This window comes from Topomyia yanbarensis, chromosome 2 (genome assembly GCF_030247195.1).
Source record: "Topomyia yanbarensis strain Yona2022 chromosome 2, ASM3024719v1, whole genome shotgun sequence".
Classification (NCBI taxonomy): Eukaryota; Metazoa; Arthropoda; class Insecta; order Diptera; family Culicidae; genus Topomyia; species Topomyia yanbarensis.
The window spans coordinates 372,876,356-372,896,654 of record NC_080671.1 but is presented as its reverse complement, the minus strand read 5'-3'; the positions used below and the strand labels follow the sequence as shown (position 1 = coordinate 372,896,654).

General features: G+C 42.6%; 1 protein-coding gene across 1 annotated transcript in view; it reads right to left on the bottom strand.

Annotated features, from left to right (window-relative positions):
* Window positions 1-20,299, bottom strand: part of LOC131684560 (uncharacterized) — a 212,158-nt gene that overhangs the window by 116,804 nt on the left and 75,055 nt on the right. Inside the window, exon 3 of the mRNA XM_058967553.1 lies at window positions 91-272. Coding sequence (XP_058823536.1) covers window positions 91-272 — 182 coding nt within the window. The remainder of the gene's footprint in view (window positions 1-90; window positions 273-20,299) is intronic.

Here is a 20,299-nt window from a genome sequence, read left to right as displayed (position 1 = left end):
AAGGGGGAATCTATTTTGAACAATGTTTGCGTGACGTAATATGTAATTGGTCCCTAAGATGCATGCCAAGCGCTGTAATTGTTTTCTTACCTTGCTGGAAATAGTTAGCTTTCCGCACGTATACACACACGAGCGCCATCAGCTGCAGCTGAGATAACCGCTGCCGAGTCGACTGCGGAAGCGGTAGCAGATCCCGCAGATTAGCAATCTCCGAGTTGATCAGATCACGCCTCAGTTTGGAGGCTCCTTTGGTTGATTTATTTGCGTCGAATCTGCAAAGGAAAAAAAATGAAATTAAGTCGTTTGCACGTTCCAAATGTTAGAAAGTTTCAGTCAAATATTCATTATGCATTATTGGTCATCATCAGGAAACACTCTTAATTTTCATATGTGCAATCTGATTTCATAACAGTCATATGCCTTCAAGGGTTAATATATCACCGAAGTATCTTCCAGCATGTTACCACTGACAGATGACGACATACGGTAATCCGGAATCTTAGATCACATCGAACAAGCACTAACTAGCGAAATGACTCAACAGACTATCACTTTCCACCGGACTGGTAAACCCCTTCGAGAACAAATCCGCCGGATTCGAAACAACGACAGGCCATCAGCTCATCGCATCGGGATCCCCTGGGGAGTTCTGACAAAGGGGTACCTCGTTTTTGTGCTTGCTCACTCAATCCGCTTGCGCTGGCCATCGCCGCTCAGCTATGCAAGCCCAAAATGAGAAGCGGATCAAATGGTTATAACTGCGAGCCGTCATCTAGATATAGGGGTCTCAGCTCAGCAGTCAGTAGAGATCGATCTCGATTCGTCCTATGCAGACTAGTCGATTGTCTGCGGATGGCTGTGTATAGTGAAAACGAACCAAACCCGAAAAGTAAACAAAACGCCAAGAACGACGCAGCAATGGGCTCGCGGTCTAGGAGTGGGAAAGTTCCAAATACTCCGATACTGTACCCGACCGCCGTCCGTCTAAGATTAATATAGAGATCTTGAGACGTAGTGCCGAAAAAGAAATTCCTCGCATTATAGCGACGGCCAATCAGGCGGGTGATCAATGATCGTTGTCCAAATAGAGATCATTCATCAGCGAATTACCTTGTTATGCGCTCTATTGGTGCGATGATCGATCCCCGCCGAGGTGAGGTCCGAAAATGAAAAATTAACAAAACAGAAATTATGACAATAACAAATAACTGTTGGCCGATCGGATTGACAGTGCCAGCGATTTCTGGACTACGATAAGGGGGGATCTATTGAAATGTTTATGTTACGCGGACTTTTGGAACAATCTTCCTTTTGAGTGTGTGAGACGAACTCCGCTTCGAGCACCAAAGATTCCCATAAGCGCACAAATAGCTATTCGATCGTTCTCCAAATTCAACTGTGCTCTCCTTGACCGATTGACCGCTGACTGGTTGGAACTTAGATAAGCATAAACTGGAAATAATAATAATAAAAATAATAATAACAACAACAAAGCAACATTTCAGCTTGATGAGTGATGATAGCTTTTGGAAATGACCATCAAAAACAGATGTTCTAAGACTACGGGCTCTGATTTATGTATGTACGGTACGTGCATGCATGGTTTGTGGATATCGACCGGGATCTGCGCTTAGAGTTACGTGAGATGGGAGAGTTTGTTTTTCTGATCAACACCCCTCAGCATCGACGCAGCAGACGGTTCGGCATGTGCGCGGTATGACGGATTTGGAGCGGTCAGGCACGAGTTTGGCTTGGAGTGGTTGTGCGGAGGCAAGAGTCATGCTCTCCGACACGTAAAAGGTGATAAATGTGCAGGCAAATACAATGGCATTTGGAGCGGAAAGCTAGATTCCCATTGTACCAACCCATGACCAGAACAGGGTAGGTTAGGATCAAACTTGTTTCAATTTACGAAAATACTCATCTGTTATTCATGATCAGTGCCAAACGGTCAATAAAATAGACACGTAAACGCTCATACTAGTTGAGAGTCTTACGAAACGGATAATGGCCATAAATTAACAAATTATGCTTCTTATTCCGGCGATTTCAACGCTACAATAGAACAATCGAGCCCGCCCAGAAGCAATTATACGGACGCCACGAGCCACGACTTTGGCCATACAAACAGCAGCCGACATTCACTGAACCGTCAGTCAGAACCGGGCGAAAGGGTGTATGTGGTAATTGCCACAGATCCGGCCACGTGCTCCCATACAAATTTGATTCCTAGCTCGCTCATGAATGAAAGTCATTAGTATTCATGAGCTGTGGGCAGATGCTTTTATTTGATTTGTTTTCGGCTTTCCTAGAATTGAGCCGAATAGGCGCCGACTGTACGTGACGGTGCCTTAAGGGGGTGACCGGTACAGGTGAATCTGTTAATTTCGGAGCTCAAAAGTTGGTTTCGCCTATAAAGGCAATCGAGTGCAGTATGAGGTGACGCACACAACGCTCGCTCTCGACTCTGAATGTGTCGAGGACAAGAGAGGAGCGAAAAAGCAAAATGTAAACAAACAGATGTTGTTGGTGAGGTAACGTCGAAATCAAATGTTTCAAAATGTTCTAACAGACGCAAATAGTTCTCAATATTGCATTTTTGAAAGAAAATTGACTAAATAGACTAACACTATCTGTATCGCCAAAAGTTATTTTGGGAAACGGTATTTTCATGGAAAATACCTTACAAACCACCCCCTTAAAGAAATAGAATATTTACAGTCAGTTTTACAGTTGATATACGACATTAATAAATTGTATTTACAAACTGAAAAAGAAATAATAAAATACATTCCAATTAATTTCAATCTCCTCACGCAACATTTCCACAACTCGTCTTGCCTGTTTAAGGGGTTATATAGAAAGTTGTGGCGAAAAAGTAAGCTAAGCTCGTGATTTTTTTAAAGCGTTTTATCGAAGATTAGATATTAAGAGGACTGATATCTCTTTCCATCCCCCATACAACCGAGAAGCGACAGAGGTTACAGCGCCTCTGTTGGAGGAAGGTAGGAAGCTTACTGTAAAAATGTATATGTGTGATTCTGCACACAGCTACCAGTCTTCTTGATATGCATTCTTCGGTTTTATGCAAATTTTCTTTGAAAAAGCGAAAGTCAGTTCGTTGGTAGCACTATCGAAGATAGAAAAAAATAAGTTGAATTAATAAAAATTCAAGATTATCGGAATTATGGCCTATCCCCCGTATCGTGTTTTTTTGGCAGAGATTTGTGCTGAACGCTCTCCAAGCCGAATCGCTCAACTGAAATAAAAAAACTCAAAAGATTATCGAAGAAAAATGTATTGGTGTGTACTTGAACGGATCGGTTTCCTAATATTTTTTTTTCTTATAAGACCTTTTTTGGTCAACCTTTTTCTTGTTGACCAAAAAATTGAGTTTTGTTGTGCTCAAAATTTTAAACAAAAATTCATTGCGAAGAATCGATTTTTTTATGAAAAAGGAATCGTTCAAGTACACTAGAATATAAATACAAAAAATTCAAAAAAAAATTGAAAATCGGATGCATGGTTTCTGAGATATCACGTTCACCGCAACGGTACTTTTCAAAAAACTTCATTCTGAGATAATTGCGTTTAAACGTTTGGGTTAACTTTATTCGTGGAAGAACCTACGCGCTGCTGTAATTTGAAATCTATTGCTGATCTGGATGAAATTTCGCACAGATATTTGTAAAAATGTTTACTTTCATAATATTCAATTTTTTTTCGATTTTTTGAGTTCCAACTTTGTATATAACCCCTTAAAGGGTGAGTTTTTAATTATTGCGTCACTTCTGATTGATTGATAAATCGGCTATAGTTATCGAAACGAAACCAAAGTTTTACAATAGTTCAGTATATGTATTTATTTCAGCTTACATACGTCGCATTAACTTTAGAACAAGTTTGAGTAAAATACTCGACATTTGTTATTGACGCCCTCCATCAAAATCTATTCAACTGTTTTCGTTAAGGGTTTCTCAGCTTTTCCAATTTCCTCATCATTTTCTTTTCGTTCTTTTTTACTCGTTTGGCCTTCCGAGTTTCGCGTTTCATAGTGACTCAAAAAGTATAGGACGGCGCCGGTGGTTGAGTGGTAAGCGTGACCGCCACTCATTCCAGTTGCCCTGGGTTCAATTTCAGCCGAGGTCGTTGAGATTTTTCGGAAGGGAAGTAAAGCCGTTAGTCCCCGGTCCATGAAATTGGTGGATCGATATCTAGTCCAGGTAGTGGAATCACCTCTCTGGCGTCGGTAAAGAAGAAGTATATCCAACTTCAATACTCTACTAACAAAAATATCCTCCTCCCGTGATACTTGTGAAGTTCGCAGTAGTGTATATACGGCCTCTAGCAAAAGCAAGTATCGGACTACCCATTCCTTCCCTTTCCTTCCGCGATCTACGTTCGGGCCTGGCCGGCGCCGGTATTGATCAGAAACACTTTAGGATTACCAGGAGTTGCACATTGAAAGATGTTTCGCTAATCCCCTACTGATTCCCTGTGCAACTTCAGCTAGTCCCGATCGATAACGGAGTAGCAGCCAGGGGTGGTCGCACAAGCTCAAGCTCAAGCTCACCGTGACCCAAAAAGTATAGATCGGACAGAGTTCAAGACAGTTTGATAGGTTCTTTCGGCACTAAATCCACCGAATTAGCCTCGTACAAGGTCTCGTACCATTCCTGTACGGTTTGTGAATACTGCCAATACCTTATCTAAGACTTTTTTTGTGGAATCCAATCTTACAGTTCATGGTGCCTTTGGCTACGAATGGTTCACTACGTTTGTAGTAAGTGCATATGGCTTGCCAAATCAGGTACAGTAGGATTCCGTTTTTGGCAACAATTTTATTTTATTCAGTTGCCAAAACCGGAGCCGCGCCGAAAATGGAACCCTATTTATAATGTTTGGATTTTCAATTTACTGCAAAAATGTTTCAAGGATTTTTAATCATATGTGAAATGAAATGAGATGAAAGAAAAGAATAAACAAACTCAATTTTATTCGTTCACTGTTACCAGTTATCAAATTCGGTCGTCGTCCAGTAGAATTCCCACAATCTTCGCGCACCTCATTAAGGAGGTGTAAAATATCATTTAGTTGGAATTGCTTTTCTTGCTTTGGTAGTGTTGATTTCGCTTCAGTGGCTGTTATCTCTTCTTTCTGAAAATTAATGAACAGTCTAATTTAAAAAAATTATTAAATACTATTATAAGACTAACCAATCTGTGATCATTCAAATGGTATTGATAGATTGAAAGTCAAATTCCAACGCTTCAATATATTTATGTTTAAAGAAAACCATTTTTGCTGTAAAAATCACTTGCAAATGTCCAAACAAAAGGGATTGAAACATTAGTGCTACGGTAAAAATGTGCTCCAATGAAAGTTCCAAAAATCTCTAGAACAATGCATTTCCGAGAAATTAACACATCAAAAGATAATATAAGCAACCCGATTTTCTAAAAACCACCCTACCTCAAATCTTAAAAAATATCATAGCGAATTAACCAAACTTGCTTCAATTTATTTGTGTTATTATACATATTGTAGAGCAAAGCGCAGGTAAACTTCACACATCTAAACAGACGATACTTTGAACACCTTAACCACAAGGACCACCCTAATTCCATTCATTTGAAAAAATTGCCAAAAAACTAAAAAAATTGCCAAAAACATCATAAAGTTAAAATATATTATTTGAGGGCCATCAGTTTTGTATTCCTAAATACGGCTTTGGGAAGCACCATGATCAGCTTTCGATATGTACTGAAAATTTAGTGCCAAGTTTTGTAGTGACGCCATAATAATCGAAAGAGAAAGAGGCTCGCAATGCACTATGGTCCCAAAGCTGTATTTAGGAAGACAAAACTGTTTGCGTCGTAACCGTTGATTTTAGATATATAGTATCTTCGGCAAATTTTCTTAGAACTTTCTTGCCGATTTTTTTATATTAGCTGAATTAGGGTTGTCCTTGTGGTTAGGGTGTTCAAAGTATCAACTTCTTAGATAAGTAAAATTCAGCTACATAATGTTCTACAAAGTTATAAATCAATCAACTTGAAGTAACTTTTCTGGTGAAACTATGTGACTATCTCTAATGGTTCATGTGCTATGATTTTTGCAATATTTAAGGTAGGGTGGCCCTTTAAAAATTGGTTTTTTTTAATATCTTTTTATGTGTTAATTTCTCGCTAATACTTTGTTCTAGAGCTTTTAAGAACTTTTGTAAATACACATTTTTGCTGAAACAATGAAGTTTCTATCTCTTTTGATTGCATAGTTACAGGCGATTTTCAAAACAAAAATGTTTTTTTCAAAGCTATATATGTTCCAACATTGTAAATGGATTTTCAATATTTTAATTTCATTTAAAAGATCGGAACTTTTCTAGCTTTTGGTGAAAAAAATGCGGGAGCGTTATTTCTGTACAATAAATAATTAATTTTTGAAAATGGTGTATTTTTCAACAAAAATCGTTCATAACTTTTGAAATAGATGAGATAACAACTTTGTTACTTCAGCAAAAATATTCGCCATGCAAAGATCTAAAAATACTGCAAACAAAGTATTCACGATAAATCAATGTATGAAGTGATAAATGAGGAATAGTGGTTTTAAGGGGTCACGTTTTCATCGCTCAATCTCTTATGGTAAAATCAACTGAGAAATAGTCAATGTGTTTGATAATACCAAAAATCACAGAAAATCTATTGACATCTATGTGACACAACATTCTACCGTACAACTACATGTTAGTGTGAATTTACAATAGTGTTAATAGCGTACTATAGTAAACTCTAAATAAAAGTTATCTATTACGTGACCAATGAAGCAACCGTCATGCATTATATAGATGCTAGGGAATTATGCTTTATGAGTTATTACACCAGTTCGCGGTTAGCAATTTTCAGACCCCTTACTTTTATTTGTTTTGAAGTAACAAAAAATTGAGAATCTTTCTGTTTACGCCGGGATCTGGCCGATACTCAAGCCCGAGAAAAGCAGTGAAACACAGGGCGGACGAACTGCACCAGAAACGAAAACAAGCTTGGCTGGCCCCGCAAAGGCCAGCAAAAGGGCGTTCTTTTCCGCCTTCTTCGGACCTTTCCAGTCCACACAACACCAGAAAGTCGCTTACAACATAACATTTATTTACACTATTTACATGATTGTTATATTTAATTTCACTGCTTCTAATAATTGTTATATTTAATTTCACTGCTTCTAATATTCTAAGTCCCGGTCTGTGGGGAAGCGGTGTGCAACGTATGCACGGCTAGCGCGACGCACAGTCAGTTGTGCTGGACTGTCTTGATCGGCGATAAACTTAGTACTACCCGTCCGGTCCCACAGGCATGGTATGGGCTGACGGGTAAAGATGATGATCGCCCCGAGTGTGTGCGATCCTCTTCAGTCGGTGCTGCTACGGCAACGAATTTGCGTAGAAACCACCGGACTGCAAAAGTCATTGTTGGAAAGACCAGCAGCAATCAGCTGAACAGCAATGATATTAGCTTGCCTTCGTTTTACGTGTGTGCCAGCTGACCGAAATTGGAGAAGAAATTCATCTGTGCCGCGGGTGGGAAATTTTTTTTTTTTATTCATTTCGTTTATTTGATAGGCACAAATGCGTTAGCTTGGCGGTGCCAAATTCTTTTGTTTTTACATTTTGTATATTTTAAAACTAGGAGGTTACAATGTTGAAATATTTTTTTAAAAAAGAAAAATTTTACAGCTATCTTAAGACTAGAAATAAGATTCTATATACAAGAGAGGGAGCGAAAGATTTTTTTTATGAAAAAAATTTTAAAACAAGGAATTCAATAGTAATAATTTTTAGGAAATATTTACAGTTATCTTAAAACTAACAATATAGTTTGGTACACAAAAGGGGGAACAAATATTTATGAGAAAATTCGCAGGTGTTTTAAGACTAGGGATACAATTCTATTTACAAGATGGGGGACAATAGTTTTAGCAAAGAGGTAAAATTACAACTATCTTAAAACTAGGAATACAGAATACAAATTTAAACTTTTTTAGCGGAGACTTATGCTTGGTCAAGATATTCAGAGGGGGGCTGTAGAAGCAGTTGTATCAAGGACAGGGGAGAGAAAGCGTAGATGGTGACCGGGAGAGAAGAGCAAAACTTGCAACTTTCGCTCAAACGGGAGATCAGCGAAAGATTACCGCCTCAGTCTAGTAGGTCGGATTGGCGGATGGTATTCTTCGGACCCGCGGGGAATCCTTCAAAAGTCATCGGACCTTGAGTCGCTCTCGCTTCAGTTTCCGTAGTGGTAAGTGCGACGGCGGTTACATAGTTGCAGTCTGGAGCTGATCGGTCCCACAAGGCAAGAGAAAGCTTCTAAAACGAGAAATAAAAAGAGAGGGGCTAAATTGGGATATTTGTCGTTTTTATGAAAGTATAAATAAGGGACATATAGGGGAAATCACGATTTGCCAGTATATCTCGGACTGGGACATTGGGTGGTCTACCTCGGGCCCGAAGGGAATCCTTTAACTGAGACCTGGCGTCCAAGTACCCGGCGCATACCCAGACAACGTGCTCGATGTCGTGATAGCCCTCGTCACAAGCGCACAGACTACTCTCCGCAAGCCCAATACGCCGCAGATGCGCATCCAAGGTGTAGTGGTTGGACATAAGTCGGGACATTACACGAATAAAATCCCGACCCACATCCATCCCCCTGAACCAAGGCTTCGTTGATACCTTTGGGATAATGGAATGTAGCCATCGTCCAAGTTCACCATTGCTCCACGAGGTTTGCCAACTGTTGAGTGTCCTCTGACGACAAATACTAAAAAATTCGTTGAAGCAGATTGGTCTTTCGTATATGTCACCATTTAATGCGCCCACCTTTGCTAATGAGTCGGCCTTTTCATTGCCCGGGATAGAGCAATGAGAGGGGACCCAAACAAAGGTAATTTGATAAGATTTTTCAGATAACGTACACAAGGACTCCCGTATCTTCCCCAGGAAATATGGGAATTGCTTTTTGGGCTTCATCGCACGAAGAGCCTCGATGGAGCTGAAGCTGTCCGAAATGATGAAGTAGTGATCTGTGGGCAGAGTGTCGATGATCCCAAGGGTGTACTGAATTGCAGCTAACTCTGCGACGTAAACTGAAGCGGGATCATTGAGCTTGAATGAAGCGGTGATAGTATTGTTGAAGATACCGAAGCCAGTGGACCCATCGAGATTTGATCCGTCAGTGTAGAACATTTTGTCACAGTCGACTTCTCGGAATTTATCATAAAATATATTGGGGATCACTTGCGGGCGTATATGGTCCGGGATTCCACGAATCTCTTCCTTCATGGATGTGTCGAAGAATACAGTAGAATCAGAAGTATCTAGGAAACGAACACGGCTGGGAGTATATGACGAAGGGTTAATGCTCTGTGCCATGTAGTCGAAGTACAAGGCCATAAATCGGGTTTGAGAATTAAGCTCGACGAGCCTCTCGAAGTTTTCAATCACCAACGGGTTCAGAATGTCGCATCGGATGAGCAATCGATATGAGAGTTCCCAAAATCGATTTTTTAGCGGAAGAACGCCCGCCAGCACTTCGAGACTCATCGTATGGGTCGAGTGCATGCAACCCAAGGCAATGCGCAAGCAACGATACTGGATTCTCTCCAGTTTGATGAAGTGTATGTTCGCAGCGGAGCGGAAACAGAAACACCCGTACTCCATCACCGACAATATCGTTGTTTGGTATAACCTGATCAGGTCTCCTGGGTGAGCACCCCACCATGTTCCAGTTATTGTTCGGAGAAAATTGATCCTTTGTTGGCATTTCTGTTTCAGATACCTAATGTGACATCCCCAGGTACCTTTAGAGTCGAACCAGACCCCGAGATATTTAAATGTGAAAACCTGGTTGATCGTTGCACCCATTAATAGAAGCTGGAGTTGCGCCGGCTCACGCTTCCTAGAAAAAACAACCAACTCAGTTTTCTCCGTGGAGAACTCAATACCCAGCTGAAGAGCCCAAGCAGACAAATTGTCCAAGGTATTTTGTAATGGTCCTTGCAAGTCGGCAGCTTTGGGCCCTGTAACAGAGACCACCCCGTCGTCTGCAAGTTGCCTTAGCGTGCATGAATTGGCAAGACAATCGTCAATGTCATTCACGTAGAAATTGTAGAGCAGGGGACTTAGACATGAGCCCTGGGGAAGACCCATGTAGCTAAATCGCGATGTTGTTAAATCGCCATGCGAAAAGTGCATGTGCTTTTCAGACAACAGGTTTAGCAAAAAGTTATTTAAAATTGGCGAAAGACCATGCTGGTGCAGCTTCTCTGACAGAATGTTGATAGAAACTGAGTCAAAAGCCCCCTTAATATCCAAGAAGACTGATGCCATCTGCTCTTTGTTAGCATAGGCCATTTGGATTTCTGTAGAAAGCAACGCAAGGCAATCGTTCGTCCCTTTGCCTTTGCGGAAGCCAAATTGTGTATCTGACAGTAAGCCATTTGCTTCAACCCAATTGTCGAGGCGAAACAAGATCATTTTCTCGAACAACTTCCGAATACAGGACAGCATTGCAATCGGCCGATATGAGTTGTGGTCGGAGGCTGATTTTCCTGGTTTTTGGATGGCGATGACCTTCACTTGCCTCCAGTCATGAGGGACAATGTTACCCTCAAGAAACTTGTTAAATAAATTCAACAAGCGCCTTTTTGCAGTGTCAGGTAGATTCTTCAGCAAGTTGAATTTGATTCTGTCTAACCCTGGGGCGTTATTGTTGCATGATAAGAGAGCAAGTGAGAACTCCACCATCGAAAACGGTGTTTCGTTCGCGGTATCGTGAGGAGACGCGGCGCGGTACGTTTTCTGTACCGGGACAGAGTCCGGACAGATCTTCTTGGCGAAAGCAAATATCCAACGGTTTGAATATTCCACGTTCTCGTTGGTACTATTACGGTTACGCATACGTCGAGCCGTACCCCAAAGAGTGCTCATCGCTGTTTCTCTCGTTAACCCGTCGACGAACCGGCGCCAATAACTACGTTTTTTGGCTTTCATTAGACTCTTCATTCGCCTTTCTAACGACGCGTACTGTAGATAGCTAGCGGGTAACCCGTCTTCCCGGAAGGCCTTATATGCAGTGGACTTTTCCGCGTACAGCTCTGAGCACTCTTTATCCCACCACAGGGTGGGAGACCGTCCATGGGTATTCGCGCTGGGTACTGGTTTAGTCTGAGCTTGATTCGCACTGTCGAGAATCAAGCCAGCCAAAAACCTGTACTCTTCCTCCGGAGGAAGTTCTTGAGTGGATTCGATTTTAACGGATATCGCGGTCGCGTAACTCTTCCAATCAATGTTCCGTGTGAGGTCATACGATACATTGATTGTTTCCGATGGTCTTGAACCGTTAGCAATTGAAATCACGATAGGCAAATGGTCGCTACCGTGGGGATCAGGGATCACCTTCCACATGCAATCTAACTGTAGCGAAGTCGAGCATAGAGATAAATCCAACGCGCTTGCGCGTGCTGGTGGTGTAGGAATCCGCGTCATTTCTCCCGTGTTTAAGATGGTCATGTTGAAATTATCGCAAAGATCTTGGATTAATGTTGATCTATTATCGTCATGAAGACAGCCCCATACCGTACCGTGCGAGTTAAAGTCTCCCAGAACTAGCCGCGGTGCCGGTAAGGATTCCGTGATATTACAAAGCGTTCGGTGCCCTACCGAGGCTCTAGGAGGAATGTAGATGGAAGCAATGCAAAGGTCTTTACCTTTGATTAAAACTTGACAAGCGACAATTTCAATGCCTGGTGTCGAAGGGAGGTTAATTCGGTTGAAAGAATAGCACTTTTTGATCCCCAAAAGTACTCCTCCATAGGGGTTTTCTCGATCCAGACGAATTATATTAAAGTCGTGGAAGTTGAGATTTATATCGGAAGTTAACCAAGTTTCACATAATGCGAAAGCATCACATTTTAAACTATTTAGTAAAAATTTAAAGGAATCGATTTTCGGGAGGATACTTCTGCTGTTCCACTGTAGAACAGTGATCGAATCGGTGACCTCGTTCGATGACTTAGCCATCGAAGGATACGATCGCTGCAAGGAGGGGCCATTTAGTAGTCAACTGCTTCAAAAATGTTTGCACTATAGGGAGAAAACGTATCAGAAGGCTTTTAAGAGGATCAGTAACATTGAAAGCTGTGAAAATTAAGTCCACTATGTCAGAAAATTTCATTAGTCCGCTACTGGACTGAGTATCTGTTTGAAAAAAGGGGACACTTGGGGTTTTTGGTGTCCCTGGAAGTGGTGGGTACTCCTTGTTAGAATTAATATTTCCAAGTCCTGGAGCAAATTGCTTCGGCTTTTGTGCATCACTTCCGTTGGATTTATTGATTGCGGTTGGCGCACTCTGAGTGGACGACACCTTGGCACCCTTACGAGGCAATGTAGGGGAGGCTAGATTTCTCCTCTTCCTGGATTCCCCTGGGTTAACCAATGATGTTCCCTCTTGTGGGTCGTCAGATTCTTGCTCAACGCCAGCCAAAAGAGCAAAGGAATTTTCGGAAGGGACAGATGGCGAAGCATTCTTTAGCATTTCTGCATAAGAGTGCCTCGAGCGATCCTTAAGGGAGCGCTTAATTTTATCCCCGCGCTGCTTGTACGCCGGGCATGACTTAAGAGCATGCGGAGGGCCCCCGCAGTAAATACACTTCTCAGTTTCTCCACCGCAAGCGTCATCCTCATGCTCTCCCTCGCATTTGCCGCACCGTTTTTTATTGCCACAATAAGTGGCTGTGTGGCCCAGTTGCTTGCAATTGCTGCAGTTCATTACCCGCGGTACAAATAGGCGAACAGGTAGGCGAACCTTATCCAGGAGGACATAGTTGGGAAGAGCAGATCCGGAGAAAGTCACCCGAATCGAGTCTGACGGAGAATAAGTTGTCTTATCATCTTCAGTTTTTGCGGAATACAATTGCTTGCATTCCAAAATTTTCACCTTTTGAAGTGAAGGGTCCTTAAAGCAGCCAACCCCGTACTTCAACAGGTCTTCGCACTTTAGACCCGGTTCGGCGACGACCCCATCGATCTCCACAACTCTACAAGGCACATACACTTTGAATTGCTTCGTAAAACGCTCGCTGCGAGCAATCTGGTTTGCCTGGTCGAGGTCATTTACTATAACGCGTATCTTATTAGCTCGAACACGTGTTATCTGAGCCACGGACGGGTAGTTGGCAGTCAGCTCCCGTGAGATTTCTAGAATATTGGGCGATTTCGTGTTGGGCCGGAAATACACCACCCAGGGTCCAGTCGTACTGGCTGGGTATGTTTTAATACGGGGAGGACTGGGGGAATCAGGGGAGGGAGTAATTTCGGGTTTATCCGGTATATCCATGGGAATATCATTCCCATCCAATGTTACTTCGCCCTCGGCCATTTAGGCACGAGGATAACACGTGGTGTAAACGAGAGATGAAACTTATATTCAGGGGAAAGGGCAGAAGTAGAGACCGATCGGGGAAAGGGAAATGAAAGAAAAAAAAAATACTTAGCTTATATAGCGGCGATTCCGGCTATTCTGGTATTCACTTCACCAGCCTGGGCACCGGCGAACAAAGACTGCCTCGAACAATGGTTGACCTTCACTGACAATTTATTCGAACTGCTTCGATCGAGAGCTCGGAGAGTTATGCGGGTGGGAAATTATTCGATTTGGCACACTGTCAGCTGGTGTCGATTTTAGCGGTCAAAATAATTTTCCGATACTATGTTCACTTCGGCGTGAACATTCTCCCCGCCTTGAATTATCAAGGAAATTCAATCAGTAGTTGCTTAGGCCTGTGAGATGGGTCGAACTACGATAGAGTTGGTAGCGTTGACGATTCCGCTAGTTGGTATGGACTAGCGGTGTAGCTGTGATGACGTTGTATTGTCTGTTTCTTGCGATGACGTAGTACGGGCCGGAAACTGTCCGGAGATAGTGTTGCTAGGCGATGGTGACTCGTCGACGGCGATCACAGAAAACTACTGTGCGGTCCAGTCTGCTACTGGAGTGGTGATCCCGTGACGTCACAAACGTTCGTGGTGATGGTAAGTGATTTCATACCGATATTCTGTCGGGATGATGCTCATAGACGGTGTAGTCCGATATTCTGTCGGATTGGTGATCGCAGAGCTTCGTTGATACGGCGATGTGTGCATGAGTGATAAAACGGTCCGAAATTCTGTCCGGATGGATGTGCGTACAGACCATAGTGCGGTTAACGATCACGATGAAAAACTGAAAGAATAGAAAATCTGTACGCAAACATCGTTGCTGCTGAGCGAAAAAATTGTACTTAACTATTGTCAAGTCACAGCCGGGGGGTTCCGAGAACCCGCCCGGCGAGGCTTGTGCTCTTTACAGATGCTTCAGGAACTGCTCGATTCCCCCGAGCTTGGGCCAGGATCTCGTCTGGCGACTCTATACCCTGAGTGAGGGCCGGGATCTCGTCCGGCGGGTGTGTTTGCTGCTTTGGCTTCGTTGATGGTGGTGACAAAACCGCTTCGTCGTATCTTACTGCGTGTAGTGATGCGATGTGATCAACTTTGTGGTGCAATCCGTACATCCGTGGACGGATTACACGCAAAAAGATGGATTCCTCCGGTCCAACCACAAGGAGTGCGTTGAGGAACAGAATCCCACGGAAAGTTGATCCAGTATCGGGTGAGCTGACGGATGACGTGGTAAATTTGGCGAATGTCACTTTCCGGTTGCATGATTTCTGGCGAATACGCGATCATAAATCCACCAAATCGCCCTTTGGTGGGACCAGAAAACACCAACGGTGAAATATGAAGCACTTGGTTGCTTCCCAGGTCGGAAAGTGACTCGACATCCGTGTGTAGTTGTGTGTGTATGAGAATCGTCCTTCGGTCGTCTTTGACGGGAAAAGTGAAGCCAATTGCTTCCAGGAAGAACGAATCGTGCGTATATGTGGGTTGACGTTGTGCGCATTTTGGCCACCAGAGATCCTTAATGTGCCTAGTGTGTGTGTACGGGGTACGATACAGCTCTAATGCCGGTAGAGCAAATCTAGTGCAGGCTTATGTAGGGAAAACACGATCACGCGCCGTTTCGATTGTCTGTTGGCGACACATACGAAGAACGGCGTTCTGTGCTGCACTAGATGAAGCGGCCATCGGTTTGCCGCGAATTGATGACGTGGGATTTGGCATCTGATGCCACACTATGGCTCGTTTCGAGTGTGAATCGGGCTGGTAGTCTTCGTCGTAGGGTGCTCACTAATATGTGATGACGTAAATGGCTCACAACGGTGCTCGTCCCGAAGAATCGCAGCGAAAGCGGGACGTGTTGTGGCCAGGAATCGGTCCTGCTTGGACCTACTGTTACAGCGCGGTCGGTGTGTAACTTTCGTGAATTGTGTTTCTTCGTCAACGGCAAGAAAAAAGACTACCAGACGCACCGATTTATTCACACACTTGAATGGAACTGCACTCACCCACTTCCGTCGATGATGCGATGGAAAACGCGTCCTACAGCTGGCAGATTTGTTGCATAGCTGTCCAGCTGGCCGCCGATTCTCCAAATCAGCAGCGAAAGTAATCTCGATCCGCGTCTTCGCAGTATTGGAAAATGGGTGCAGTCTCCATTGCATTTTCTCCCACAGACCGGGTAGATCGCGATGGCGCTCGCGAAAACAAAAGCACGATCGTTGCGCGCGTTTTGCAGCGGACCGCTTGGCTTGCGGTAAATGGAGCGCCATCCTGCGGACTTGAGAGTCTATCCGGCTCGAAGGACCATGTTTACGCCGGGATCTGGCCGATACTCAAGCCCGGGAAACAGTGAAACACAAAACACAAAGCGGACGAACAGCACCCGAAACAAAATAAACTTGGCTGGCCCCGCACAGGCCAGCAAAAGGGCGTTCGTTTCCGCCTGCTTTGGACAACTTTCAGTCCGCACAACACTAAAAGTTCTTACTTACAAAATAACGTTTATTTGCACAATTTACAAGAAGTTATATTTAAATTTCACTGTTTCAAACTATTCTAAGTCCCGGTCTGTGGGGAAGCGGTCGTGCGACGTATGCACGGCGAGTGTGACGCACAGTCAGTTCTGCTGGACTGTCTTGATCGGCGATAAACTTTGTACTCCCCGTCCGGTCCCACAGGCATGGTATGGGCTGACGGGTAAAGATGATGATCGCCCCGAGTGTGTGCGATCCTCTTCAGTCGGTGCTGCTACGGCAACGAATTTGCGTAGAAACCACCGGACTGCAAAAGTCATTGTTGGAAAGACCAGCAGCAATCAGCTGAACAGCAATGATATTAGCTTGCCTTCGTTTTACGTGTGTGCCAGCTGACCGAAATTGGAGAAGAAATTCATCTGTGCCGCGGGTGGGAAATTATTCGATTTGGCACACTGTCAGCTGGTGTCGATTTTAGCGGTCAAAATAATTTTCCGATACTATGTTCACTTCGGCGTGAACACTTTCCTTAACTTACCCACAGCCGTCATTATAGTCGATAATTAATTTATAGTTTCAAACATTGCATAAATGTTGGAAAAGCATACAATAATTTCCGCTGCTATGAATAACAAACTCGTTTCAAGATTTAATTTTAAGATAACAATACGTGAACGAAAGCATTTTCTTTCTAGCACTCGTTTTGAGCACTAGTCCAAACCAAAAAAAGATGGGTGGGTAATGTCTGCGACATAACCGGAGAGATGTAGAATACATAAGGAACACGTTCTTCAAATATGTTGATACTCATTGGAATTTTCGGACAAAAGGTGATTTGGGCGAGGAATATTTCAAATTATTCTTTACAAAAATGATGGTGGTCCTGAAAAGGACCAGTTTTGTTGGCGTTGTTGGCCTTGGTGAGGGAGATGGCTAACGATGAAATTAATTGTTAGCATGAGGAAGTCGCGTAGTACTGGCCAATGGAAGAACAGATAATAATTGATTCCTGAAAATCAATTTTTCTTTATTCATGTAAATTATACATACTTACAAATCTAATAGAAGATTCCTGATCATATTTCTGAATCATTAGTGCGAACATTGTGTAATTTGGTTAAGTACAATGAAAGTTACAAACTTTCCAAATTCGACCTTCTGTTCCTTCAGAAATATTGAAATGGGGTGTCTATATTAAACCGTTAGTCGTGGTCACAATAAAAAGATGGGTGGGTAATGTCTGCGACATAACCGGAGAGATGTAGAATACATAAGGAACACGTTCTTCAAATATGTTGATACTCATTGGAATTTTCGGACAAAAGGTGATTTGGGCGAGGAATATTTCAAATTATTCTTTACAAAAATGATGGTGAAAAGGACCGGTTTTGTTGGCGTTGTTGGCCTTGGTGAGGGAGATGGCTAACGATGAAATTAATTGTTAGCATGAGGAAGTCGCGTAGTACTGACCAATGGAAGAACAGATAATAATTGATTCCTGAAAATCAATTTTTCTTTATTCATGTAAATTATACATACTTACAAATCTAACAGAAGATTCCTGATCATATTTCTGAATCATTAGTGCGAACATTGTGTAATTTGGTTAAGTACAATGAAAGTTACAAACTTTCCAAACTCGACCTTCTGTTCATTCAGAAATATTGAAATGGGGTGTCGTGGTCACAATAAAAAAAGATGGGTGGGTAATGTCTGTCACATAACCGGAGCGTCGTGATTTCAATTCGAGACGTTAATTTAAATCTAATAATATTCAACAGAATCACGTTTGAATGGGAAATTTTCAAATAATTCTCTATGGTAATAATGGTGGTTCTGAAAAGAACCTTTGGTATCGGCGTTGGTGTTGATGGTGATGCGCTGGATCGTTGGATATTTTTGGCATGATAGTTACGTGCCTGGCGAACTGTTTTGTAGCCTCGAACAAAACGACAAGACTGGCTTCTTCGGGTACCATTACGGCTGAACTTTATAAGCTTAGCTCGACTTTGAAATCCTGCACAATCTCACGAATCAGACACTGGTAGGGCCATTTTGTTTGCTACTAGCACGGAGCTGCACAAAAAATCATTTAATGCAGTTAGTTCACGGGGGCTGCCAAAAAGCTTGAATAGAAGCATGCGACTTCAACGTTTCTCTTAAACACATGCAACAACACATTCGTTTTGGTAATACTGATAATAACAGTAGAAAGGAATGGAAAAGCAGTGCACGAAACGAGCGAGAGGATAATTTAAATTTTTGTTCCGTGTGCAAGCTACTTCTTTCCACCCAACGTATTATGTTGCTTGTTGAAAATTTGCTATACACCTTAAAATAAAAGTTTCAGTTTAACTCTCACTAGAACACAATTGATTGGTCCTGAAAAGAACCGTTGCTTTTATTGTAATTTACGCCCACTCCCACAAACCGACCAAGTAGGCATCAGTGGCTTCATTACGGCTGAGTTTTGTAAGCGTAGCTCGACTTTAAAGTAATACACAACCTTACGAACCAGACGTTGGAATGTTAGCCAGCGGATTAGTTGCTCCGTTGCCCTTTAGTTGGGGCGAAATACTAGCATGGCGACAGTTCCTGATCGGTAGTTGGTTGCGATGGGCCACCAGTAGCTGGGGCACTTTTGCGAACCGTCATCATCGCCAACTGCTTTCCTCCGGTGGACTGGCTGCTTGCTAGTGCTTGAACGAATACGAATGATGAGAAAAACCGACCGACCAATATTCATATATGAAAACACAAGAAAGCACTACTATCGCTCTCCCGCTCGTTTTCGTGCCATTCCTGTGCCTTTCCTTTCCGTTCGGCTACCAATACTAGCATAACCAAAACGAATATTCTGTCTTTCCATCGCCTTCAATCTAGTGGCCAGTGCTAGCAAACTTGCATGTTCAGTTTTTCAATAACAACATTCCAACAATATTTTCAAAGAATGTTGCAGATTTGAAAAGAAGGAAGGAGAAGATTTTCACAAATTTAAATTCTTTTGTTTTATTTGTTAGCGCTGATAAAGGCTATTTAGTTTGCTACTAGCAAGGAGCTGCACAAACAAATCGATTTATGCAGTTAATCAACGGAGGCTGCCAAAAAGTTCGAATAAAAGCATGCGACTAGTGTACTTTGCATGTTCTATATTTTATCAATACTAGAGAGGATCAATAAAATAATTCAAATTGTTATAGCGACATGCAATTGTGGCAACACTGGCCATGAGATGGTGGGGGAACACGCACATTCGTTTTAGTTATGATGGTAGTAGCAGCAGAAAGGAATGGAAAAGCAGTGCACGAAAACGAGCGAGAGAAGATAATTTAAATTCTCTTTCTTTCTTTCCACACATCGTATTTCTTATATTGCTTTCTGAAAATTATTTGTTATACACCATAAAATGTAAATTTCAGTTTAACTCTTACTAGAACACAATTAATTGGTCCTGTAAAGAACCGTTTATTGTTTTATTGCGGGAGCATAATTCAGACGCACTCCCCGCGGACACGGTGAGCTAGAAAGCACTATTTTGCATTCTCGAACAAACCGACCAAGTAGGCATCGTTGGCTTCTCGGGGCATCATTACGACTGAGCTTTGTAAGCGTAGCTCGACTTTGCAGTCCTGCACAATCTCACGACCCAGACGCTGGAACGATAGCCTACTCTGTTGCCCTTTAGTTGGGGCGAAATTCTTGCAGGGCGACAGTTCCTGATCGGGTTGCGATGAGTCACCAGTAGCTGGGGCACTTTTTCCGCCGTCGTCATCGCCGACTGCTTTTCTTCGGTGGACTGGCTGCTTGCTAGTGCTTGAACGAATACGAATGATGAGAAAAACCGACCGACAGATATTTATATAATCGCGCTAATATGCACTACTATCGCTTTCTCGCTCGTTCTCGTGCCGTGCATGAGCCTTTCCTTTCCGTCCGGCTTCTAATGGCCTAACCAAAGGAATATGCAGTCTTTCCCCCACCAAGTGCTCTCGTCAAGCAACCCAATGCGAATAACCATACGAACAAACATGTAGTGGACCTATATATAAACTTTTCATTATTTTATTGTTCGGTTGGTCTACCATAACGACGGCTCTGTGCGGGATGGGCTGAAAATTTTCACTTTTCCGAGTCGTTTTCGAAAGATTTTTCAAAACACATTTTTTTTGTTATTAGTACATGTTATACATACTTCAAATTTTAATACAGCATAGAGGAACATATTTGCAACAAATTGGTCTAAAAATCAAATCATTCTGTTAAGTATGATAAAAGTTATTAAAGTTCAAAATCTGACGCGGCGCCGCAGCCGATATTTTGAAACGGGACCCCT